Here is an 11,435-nt window from a genome sequence, read left to right as displayed (position 1 = left end):
CACGTGCGTTATCGTTTGATACAATATTTTATACCATGCATTGCAGAAAACAGAAAAAGTTTAACAAACCATACAACTCTATGAACAAGGACAGCTTTGAACAATTCACACAACACATTTCACAGAAACACATTTACTGGAAGAACTGTGCAGATGCAAAATTTGGATACAGAATTACGGTAAAATCTCCCTCTGTTTTTTATGTGACCACGTTTCCCAAAAACGAAATATTTACTCCGAATTAAGATTCAAAGATGTCTGCAGAAAGAATTGGATGTCAGCTACAGAAATGCATAATTATGGATATGAATATCGTTCTCTTCATGGTAATGTGTCCTGAAGGGCGGCAGGTAGCCTAGCGGTTAGAGCATTTGGCCTGTAACCGAAAGGTCGCTGGTTTGAATACCCAAGTCGACAAGGTGTAAAATCTGTCGATGTGCCCTTGAGCAAAGCACTTACCCCTAATTTGCTCCAGGGTCATCCCGATACTATGGCTGACCCTGTAAAACAACCCATTTCATTGCACTTATCTGGTGTATGTGGCAATTAAACATATTTAAAACACTATAACTAATTGGTAAGTTTACTTTTACTTGTTACTTCTTTTAACTTTTATTATCCTCTCTCCTCATGAGGGAGAGAAATTAGAAAATATATTAAAGATATGTGGGTTTTTAGTAACGGAATTACAAGTCACAAGGCAATGTTTCTTAAACTTTCTTAAAGTAAATAATTTCTCCAAAACTAAATATGTGTTTACATTACTTGGCAGGGGTCTTCAGTTCAATATTAATGTGTTTGATGTATTTCAAATAACTTTTAAGACATTTTCTGGTAGATGTCTAAGACCCCTTTTCCATATATTGTACCAAAATTCAAAAGGCACTCACACATCTGAGCTATCTTTGTTGCAGGTTCATGGTAACAATTGAATAAGATGAGAAAAAATAAGAAGCCCACACACTGCTCATGATAGTATCACTGCTCTTTAATAAGCTTTACATATCAGACTCAAGGCCTTCGTCAGAGCTTTTGTGAGTTAAAAAAATAATAATTGCACCCTTATGTAGACATAGCTCCACCCACATCCGTACCATGCTTCGAATGGGTTTGGAGTCGAGGGAAAATAAGTAAGTGTTACCAAATATAACAATGTGAATTTTATAAATATTCTAATAGTGTACATAAAACGTATTAAACACGTCTGTAAAACCACAATGAGGACATCGAACCACCAAGCAAGTTTTCATAAATCATTGGGTACAACTCAAGAACAACGTCAGAGTAATTTGAAATGGTGGCATTTATTCATGTGTTAACTAACCTCCAAACGAGCTTCAATGCCATACAACACTCCTTCCATGGCCTCCAACTGCTCTTAAACGCTAGTAAAAACAAATGCATGCTTTCAACCGTTCGCTGCCCGCACCCGCCCGCCCGACTAGCATCACTACCCTGGACGGTTCTAACCTAGAATATGTGGACAACTACAAATATCTAGGTGTCTGGCTAGACTGTAAACTCTCCTTCCAGACTCACATTAAACATCTCCAATCCAAAATCAAATCGGCTTTCAATTTCACAACAAAGCCTCCTTCACTCACACCGCCAAACTTACCCTAGTAAAACTGACTATCCTACCGATCCTCGACTTCAGCGATGTCATCTACAAAATAGCTTCCAATACTACACTCAGCAAACTGGATGCAGTCTATCACAGCGCCATCCGTTTTGTTACCAAAGCCCCTTATAGCACCCACCACTGCGACCTGTATGCTCTAGTCGGCTGGCCCTCGCTACATATTCGTCGCCAGACCCACTTGCTCCAGGTCATCTATAAGTCTATGCTAGGTAAAGCTCCGCCTTATCTCAGCTCACTGGTCACGATAACAACACCCACCCGTAGCACGCGCTCCAGCAGGTATATCTCACTGGTCAGCCCCAAAGCCAACACCTCCTTTGGCCGCCTTTCCTTCCAGTTCTCTGCTGCCAGTGACTGGAACAAATTGCAAAAATCGCTGAAGCTGGAGAATTATAATTCCCTCACTGACTTTAAACATCAGCTATCTGAGCAGCTAACCGATCGCTGCAGCTGTACATAGTCCATCTGTAAATAGCCCACCCAATCTACCTACCTCATTCCCATATTGTTTTTATCACTCCAGTGGTAATCTGCTAAATTGTAATTTAATTGAAATTACTATGGCCTATTTATTGCCTTCCTCCTCACGTCATCTGCACACACTGTAAATAGACTTTCTTTTTTCCCTATTGTGTTATTGACTGTACGCTTGTTTATTCCATGTGTAACTCTGTATTGTTGTTTGTGTCGCACTGCTTTGCTTTATCTTGGCCAGGTCGCAGTTGTAAATGAGAACTTGTTCTCAACTAGCTTACCTGGTTAAATAAAGGTGAAATAAAAATAAATAAAAATGTTCACATTTACAACATAACATACATAGGCATTTCATCATTAAGACCTTTAGGAAAGAATGTCTGGAGGGTGAAAATCCCAAAACATTATATTTTGTTCAGAGTATTATTTATATCACCTCCCCTGCCTGATATCTTAACTTTCTCTATGCCACAAAATCTACAGGTAGAAATGTCACGTTTTTGGTCATTAAAATGTACTGCGATTGGATAATCCCTGTCGTTCTCCTTATTGAACTTTAATGTTCACTAATTCTCTGCATGAAAGAACAAGAGGTTTTACCTACATACCACAGCCCACATGGACATTTAATCATGTAGATAACATGTGTAGTAGAACACGTAATAATGTCATTAATTTGGAACCATTTTCCTGTATATGGGTGGTAGATATATTCACACTTCATCATGTTGTTACGCTGTGCGCAACCTCTGCATTTATAGCTACCATTCGGAAGAGGGCGTAAAAGAGCCTGGCTGATTTTATTTTGGCTGTTGGCATCGACCAATTTATCGCGTAAATTGCGACCTCTCCTATATGCAATAAGTGGTAAATTCTTAAATTCAGCTGGGTCCGATGATAAAACATGCCAGTGTTTCTTGACAGCATCTCCCACTTTGCGCGAGTTCAAAGTATATGTGGTGGTGAACATTACAGTGTTCTTTAACTCTAATGGCTCTTTATTTGTGGCAGTTCATCTCGTGTTTTCCCCAATGCCAAATCAAGAGTTTCATTGTCACATTGTAGAGAGTAGCCTCTTCTTAGAAAACGGATGTGGATGGAGCTGTCTACATAAGGATGCTAATTATTTTTAAACTCACAAAAGCTCTGACAAAGGCCTTGAGTCTGATACGTAAAGCTTATTAAAGAGCAGTGATACTATCAAGAGCAGTGTGCGGGTTTCTTCTTTTTTTTAACCATATATTTGACCAGAAATCAAAGCCTTTGCTTATTCCACATTTTTAAGATGGAAAATGGCTATATATATGTCACAATGTAAACAATAATAATAGACTCTTAGCTTTCATTTGACACCCAATTTGACATGCTCCTATGAACTTTGTACTCATGGGTCCTTTTACATGGAAATGCCCTAAGGTAAAATCAGTGGTGGAAAAAGTACCCAATTGTCATACTTGAGTAAAAGTACAGATACCTTCATAGAAAAAGTAAAAGTGAAAGTCACCCAGTAAAATACTACTTGAGTAAAAGTCTAAAAGTATTTGGTTTTAAATATAATTAAGTATTAAAAGTACATATAATTGCTAAAATATACTTAAGTATCAAAAGTAAAAGTACAAGTATAAATACTTTCAAATTCCTTATATTAAGCAAAGCAGACAGCCACATTTTCTTGTTTTTATTTTTTTTAAATGGATAGCCAGGGACACACTCCAACACTCAGACACCATTTACAAACAAAGTATGTGTTTAGTGAGTCCGCCAGATCAGAGGCAGTAGGGATGACTAGGGATGTTCTCTTGAAAAGGTTGTGAATTAGACCATTTCCTGTCCTGCTAAGAATTCTAAATGTAATTAGTACTTTTGAGTGTCAGGGAAAATGTATGAAGTAAAAAAGTACATCATTTGCTTTAGGAATGTAGTGAAGTAAAAGTTGTCAAAAATATAAAAAGTAAAGTACAGATACCCCAAAAAACTACTTAAGTAGAACTTTAAAGTATTTTTACTTAAGTACTTTACATCACTAGATAAAATGGATTGAGTTATTATGGTAAAAGTTATTATGGTAAAGTTGTTGAGTTGGTGCCATTCAGGATAATGATCAATTGTAGCTGACTTTCATTTCTTCCGGTCTGTAAAACAAGATTTAATTTATTTTTTATTTTTATACAATGCACTCCAGTTATGTATCAGCCAAGCCTACAAAGTGTTATATTGTCAGTGAATAGAACATTCAGAATTACTCACATTTACATGTGGGAAGGGCAGGAGTCCATTTCCCTTCCAGGCCACATGTGACGGTGCCTGGTCCATCCATCACCATGCCCCTATCACAGACAAATGTCACAGAGTCACCAAACTTAAGAGACATTCTTGCTCCTCTTGTCAATTGTCAACATCCGTTTTCATTCTATTGTTCTTAAAGGGGATGAGCGGTTTGTTCCCTGACATTACTCTCGGGGCCAAGTTCTCAACACCTAAGGGGTGTTCCTAGTTTGATAAAAAACATTGCAAAATAGTGCAGCTGGAGAAGCTATAGACTTGAAAAGGATTTGGAACCTTGGCACTCTGGAGGTGGATCACTCCAGGTCCCATCTTTGGTACAGTAGATCTCTCTCGCTCCAATCAGTTTCCCTACGCGACATCGATAGCCAATCACAGTGCTGTAAAAGTAAGGTGGTTCCAAATAGCCATTTGTCTCTCCATTTACCACCGTAGGAAGTTCAGCACACTGCACAGCTGAAAGACACACATTTACATGATTACATTACAACAATTTTGAAAATATTATGGTGACAGTATTGGAAGTTCAGGGATGTTATAAACTAAAACAATGATACCTAAAGCAATTGACCTATGACCCAGGTGTGATACTGTGTGGTGCAATAGGGTGATTCGGTTCCACGCCAGCGAGAGCAGAAAATATTTTTGGTATCTCAGACTGTTCTGGCAAATCTCACATAAAAACTTCATTGGGAGGAAGGATGCTTGAAAAGCTTTCTCCATTTGTATCACAAACCATGTTTGAGAAAATCATGATGAAAGTTGACATTTTAGGCCCTTTTTAGAGCTATACATGCCTCCTGTGAGACCCTATGATCCATGAACTGTACATGATACAGACAACATCTTGGTGTCATTATACTCCTTATAGTCTGCTCTAAAATATGGAGTATTTCTACATTCTGAAATACACATTCTCACATTAATTTATTCAACATTTTGCTTATTTGTAAACATATTGTTTGTAACAATACACTCTTCAAACATGTCAAATTTCTAGAATGGTCTCTCTGGTACTTTTAATGACATGACCCATTTTATACATAGAAATTGATATTATAGGTAATTAACCAATCACAGCCCTCCTTTAGGATTGCACATTCAGCAAGTCACCAGCAGAGGGAATTTCCCATTCACTGTGTTGACGGCTCATAAAATGTATAATACCGTCAGAATTAGCAGAGAGCCCACTCTGGAAATTGTATGTATATACTTGTACAGTATATATTGTTACAAACAATATGTCTTAAAATTAACAAAAATCAAAAAATTAACAAAATCAAAAAGAGTAGTTTTGAGATATTAATATTTTCAATGTTGAATAAATGAATGTGAAAAATTGTGTTTCAGAATAAAGAAATACTCTTGACACCAAGATGTTGTCTGTATCATGTATGGTTCACAGATCATAGGGCCTTACAGGAGGCATGTATAGCTCTAAAAAGGGCCTAAAATGTCCACTTTCATCATGATTTTCTCAAAATTACTTTGTGATACAAATGTAAAAAAACATGTCAAACATTCTTCCTCCCAATGAAGTTGCTATGTTAGAATTGGCAGGACAATCTGAGATACCAAAAATATTTCCCGCTCCCTCTGGTGTGGAATCGCCCAGTAGCCTATCTAAAAAATGTATGTGACAGCCTACCTTCACAGACCGGAACACGCCCATCCCAGCCATCAGTCATGCAATTTCTTACATCCCGTCCAACCAGTTGATACCTGGTTAAAAAATGGGTACAAAAAGTGATTTAATCTGGCAATGCATCATTTTATTTGTACACTGTAACAATTATGAGGGTTAGGCAGCCTCGAGAGAAAATAGACATACTAACAGAATACTTACCCCTCATTACAAACCCCTGTAGCTGTATCCCCAAACTGTACACCGGTATAAATGAAATCACCATAAGAGATCTCTCCAGCAGATCCACATGATTTGCCTTTGGACAAGAAACTTTCACAATTAATTTTGGGGGAAATAACAAAATACACAAACCTTCACTCCCACAGAGTGATATAATATAGACTAGCTATGGATCTGCTGCCACCTAACGGTTAAACAAGATAAGTGCAATCTCCTGAACACGCTGCCTATGAGACAGAGCAGTTGCATTTTGTTGAATGTTCTTTATGTACTATATACTGTGCATATACGTTTAATATATTCTGAACATCAATAATACTTCTCCTTATGTGTTCTTACGTTCACATCTCAGAGTTACTGGCGTCCACTTCCCACTGACACAGGTACTATAGTAAGTGCCTCTTGCTCTCCCGTATCCCAAGGCACAACTGTAACGGACCCGTTCACCAGGACCAAAGTCTGTCTGTGTTATATAGCGGTCAGAAAGGTGTGCGTTGGGGAGGTACGGTGGCACTCTACATCTGCCTAAAGGAAAGGGAGATGGACCATTTTGACAATAGATTGAAAGTACATCTAGTATAATACCAATGCATCATAACGTGTTTTATATATTTCAATGATCAAAGAGACAGATCTTGGATGGTGTTATGTTTACCATCAGGCTTGGAGCTTTGAGTTATATCAGAGGCCTGACAGAGTGGGGGCTGGGGCTGCCACTGGCCATCTGGTCCACAGGTAAGCTGCTGGGCTCCAGTCAGGAGAAAACCCTCAGAGCAGGTGAAGGTCACTGAGTCTCCGACCTTGTATACTGAGTCAGCCTCACTCAGCTTCACACCGTTGGCCACAGAAGGATCAGGGCAGAACACTTCTGCTGGAACCACTTGTGGTTTACCTCCTACTAGAATGAGGACATTTCAAATGGTAGTGCCTTTTGTTTAATTCATTATTGCATCAATAATGACATAATTGTTAATGTGGCTCATTTTGGAGATGCCTCCATGGAGACAATGAGCTTATGCTTTGGTAAAAAGCATTGCAGTACAGTAGATAGGACTTTAGCCATGCTGTAGTAGCCTAAATAAACGTTTGTTTATGTGATATTATCCTGCTTTTGAGATGATGGGACAACTACGGACTGAATGTCCAAGGCCAACATGGTCAAGTCTCAACAGAAGTATCTTGGTGTGTCGTGCCAACAATCTCTTAGACAAGTACAGGGTCATGCCAGTCTGGTATTTCATACAGTAGGGCTTACTACATTGATTAGGAGGTGTGTTATGTATCCTACTTAGAAAGGGATATATCTTATTGCTGCATATTACTGTAAGATTGGTAATTGAATGTTGCACACCTTCACAAGTGGGAATCTCTCCACTCCAGCCAGACTCTTTACACATTCTGTATTCCATCCCCTTCAGTGTAAACCTGTTCCAATATCACAGAGAGGATGAAAACAAATCTCAGGCTATAGGCCTATTTCATTACATTCAAGACACTTCCCACTGGGCACGGACCTCAGTTCAATGTCTAGTTCTTATAACATTTGGTTGAGTTTTCAACTAATGTGAATTCAACGTGAAAACAACAAAAAATGTGACTATGTCATTTAGTTTAAAAGTTAGGTGAAAAAAAATATGAAATGCCCTTCTTGATGACTTTTTGCAAATCCAATCAGTTTTCCACGTTGATTCAATGTCATCACATAGATTTTTTGGGGTTAAAATTATGTGGAAAACACATTGATTGAGTCAGTTTTTGTCCAGTGGGTTACTTACCCCTCATTGCACACTGCATATGCCTTGTCCCTGAACGAAGCCCCTGTGTAATTGTAGTGTCCATTGAACAACTCCCCAGCAGATCCACACATTTTCTCTAAGGAGAGGACACATTAGAAAACAGCAGAGCAGTCAGGGAACAAATCCAGGGTGGATGTGCCAAACTCAACATAAAGACTCATACAGAGAAGTGTTAAGCCGGCGACACTGCAGCCCTCAACGACTGAAGAGAATATACATTCAACTTCCCACATTTTCTCTCTTTGCAACCACCAGAGTAGTGTCAAATGATAGCTCCTTGCCACAACAATCTCATCCCACGCATCACATCAGACTCAGGCAGCGAGACACTTATCATAACCATAATGATATGATGACATGACATTCATTGAACCAGTGTTATGCACAACAACAATATACTGAGCTAAATGCTTAGCTGTAGCCTATTACTTACTTTCACACTTCATGGATAACCTTGTCCATTTTCCAGCTTCACACATGATAGAGCGAATGCCTTTGTACTGAGTGTAGCCCTCAGCACATCTGTAGAGGACTTTAGCTCCTTCGCTGAATATATTTTTCTGTCTCAGGTATTTGTCCCTGACTTGCATGTGTGGAAAGGACGGCGGCATACCACATTTCGATGGAACTTCAGCTGTTTACAAACAAATGAGCCACACCAGAGAGGTAAAGCAGAATCAGAATCAATCAAGAGTTAGCCAACATTGATTAAAAAAATAATAATAATAACTATTGACTTTCTGGTTCATTAAGAAATAAACTTGAATGTGTTTTTGGTTGTTGAGACAATTACACTATGTCCATTCCAAGCTTATCTTAAAAAAAAAAAATGTTATTTCAATATATTTAGGCAAGTTAGCTGGTTAACTCATTGATCCTGCTTTGTAGTACTCATCAACAGTGGCAATTTCAATCACGGCATTAATCCGATGAATATGTAAAAATTCTACAAATTACATTGTCATAGTTACAGTGGTCTGTGCAATGTTATGTTTACAAATATAATAATCTTACCTGAGGGATGTATGGCAATTGATAAAAAGAACATGATTTTATACCCCAGATTCATCATTTCCTCCACGTTTATTGTGCATTCGGATCTGTAGGCCTACCCGTTGAAATGTGCTTAATAAAATTCTATCTAGAGTAGGCTGTATTTTATAGTTGGAGGGCGGAGTAGACATGTAAGTAGGCTTATATCTATTCAGATGTTTATTTACGTCAGCTGCTTAGGCTTTACTCACGGGGCGTGTTCGTTTTGCATGGCCTGTTGCCCCGGGTGGGCGGAGTTTGCACATTTTAGACCATTCCATTGGTCCTTAAGTAAAATCTCCCCCCAACTGGGTCACCGGGCCATGCAAAACAAACTGGCCATTTAGTAAGCTACACTGTATAGCCTACAACCTGTGCTTTCCCACTGATATTTGTAAATCATGTATGATAAGTGGACTAAGATGCACTCCAAAATAGGAGTGAGTCAAAGTTGATATGTTTTACATATCGAATTTCCTCCTGAAATTCTAGTTGCACACGTCTGTCAAGATAAGAGTGGAAAGCTCTATGGCCAATTTCACTTTGGGGACAAATCTAAGGATCAAATACAAAGGCACAAGATTTAAAAAAAGAAAAACTTGACAGAACATGATTTGTTTACACTAGCATTGTCTGCCTCTTTCTTTCTCTTCACTGATTTCCCCTCCACTTCTGATCCTCCAATTTAACCCACATTTCTGCTCTAGCCTGTATTCATGTTGCAGAGCAGGTCCACAGAAAGCAACACTCCCATTTTAGTAAGATTATACAATTCTAACTTCTGCACACAAAATGCAGTGAGGCAAGATCATACCACTGAACTTTTAGTGGGAGCACTAGTTTACCACACCCTATGTTCTGTACATGCTTTGGACAGACAAAATATGTTTCCTATGATGGTAGTTAAACTGGCAGGGCAAACCAGTTTCCACCCAATCCAGTTCCCACCAAACTTCTTATTATCAAAACATAACTAATATAGGTCTAGCTTGTCAACTTGTTTACTGTTCCCAATTGTATTTGTACAAAACTGAACAAAAATATAAACGCAACATGTAAAGGGTTGGTCCCATGTTTCATGAGCTGAAATAAAATATCCCTTACTTCTCTCAAATGTTGTGCAAAAATGTGTTTACATCCCGGTTAGCGAGCTTTTCAACTTTGCCAAAATAATCCATCCACCTGACAGGTGTGGCATATAAAGAAACTGATTAAACAGCATGATCTTTACACAGGTGCACCTTGTACTGGGAACAATAAAAAGGCCACAATGCCAAAGATGTTTCAAGTTTTGAGGGAGCATGCAACTGGCATGCTGACAGCAGGAATGTCCAACATAGCTGTTGCCAGAGAATTGATTGTTAATTTCTCTACCATAAGCTGCCTCCAACGTCATTTCTGAGCATTTGGCAGTATGTCCAACTGGCCTCACACCCCAAGACCACGTGGAAACACGCCAGCCCAGGACCTCCACAGCTGGTTTCTTCACCAGCCACCCAGACAGCTGATGAAACGGTGTGTTTGCACAACTGAAGAATTTCTGCACAAACTGTCAGAAATTGTCTCAGGGAAGCTCATCTGCGAGCTCGTCGTCCTCATCAGTGTCTTGACTTGACTGCAATTCGGCGTCGTGAACGACTTCTGGGCAAATGCTCACCTTCGATGGCCACTGGCACTCTGGAGAAGTGTGCTCTTCAGATTAATCCTGGTTTCAACTGTAAAAGGTAGATGGCATTGTGTTGTGTGGGTGAGCGGTTTACTGATGTCAATGTTGTGAATAGTGTCCCATGGTGACAGTGAGGTTATGGTATGGGCAGGCATAAGCTACGGACAACGAACACAATGGCATTTTATCTATGGCAATTTGAATGCACAGCGATACCGTGACCAGATCCTGAGGCCCATTGTCGTGCCATTCATCCACTGCCATCACCTCATCTTTCAGCATGATAATGCACAACCCCATGTCGCAGGAACCTGTACACCATTCCTGGAAGCTGAAACTGTCCCAGTTCTTCTATGGCCTGCATACTCACCAGACATGATACCCATTGAGCATGTTTTGGATGCTCTGGATCAACGTGTACAACTGAATGTTCCAGTTCCCTCCAATATCCAGCAACTTCGCACAGCCATTAGAGGAATGGGACCAAATTCCACAGGCCACAATCAACAGCCTGATCAACTCTACGCGAAGGAGATGTCGCGCTGCATGAGGCAAATGGTGACCACACCAGATACTGACTGGTTTTCTGATCTACACCTCTACTTTTTTTTTTTTTTTTTTAAAGGTATCTGTGACCAACAGAAATCCATAGATTAGGGCCTAAATAATTTCTTT

General features: G+C 39.4%; 1 protein-coding gene across 2 annotated transcripts; it reads right to left on the bottom strand.

Annotated features, from left to right (window-relative positions):
* Positions 1-3,779: 3,779 nt before the first annotated feature.
* LOC111966577 (complement component receptor 1-like protein) lies at positions 3,780-11,329 on the bottom strand. Of its 2 annotated transcripts, none has more exons than XM_023991335.3 (11): positions 9,077-11,329; positions 8,496-8,696; positions 8,042-8,138; positions 7,618-7,691; positions 6,922-7,161; positions 6,606-6,791; positions 6,246-6,342; positions 6,048-6,121; positions 4,676-4,855; positions 4,364-4,443; positions 3,780-4,248 (listed from the first exon to the last, which is right to left on the bottom strand). In XM_023991335.3, exons 1-10 carry the CDS (start codon positions 9,132-9,134, stop codon positions 4,433-4,435), a joined length of 1,218 nt encoding a protein of 405 aa, XP_023847103.1. In that variant the 5' UTR covers positions 9,135-11,329; the 3' UTR covers positions 3,780-4,248; positions 4,364-4,432. The 2 variants fall into 2 exon arrangements, with proteins under 2 accessions (XP_023847103.1, XP_023847102.1); XM_023991334.3 differs by having other exon boundaries at positions 6,922-7,164; positions 9,077-11,328.
* Between the last annotated feature and the right edge of the window lie 106 nt (positions 11,330-11,435).

This window comes from Salvelinus sp. IW2-2015, linkage group LG7 (genome assembly GCF_002910315.2).
Source record: "Salvelinus sp. IW2-2015 linkage group LG7, ASM291031v2, whole genome shotgun sequence".
Classification (NCBI taxonomy): Eukaryota; Metazoa; Chordata; class Actinopteri; order Salmoniformes; family Salmonidae; genus Salvelinus; species Salvelinus sp. IW2-2015.
Note: the sequence above shows the minus strand (reverse complement) of the source record. Positions and strands in the feature narration are given on the sequence as shown.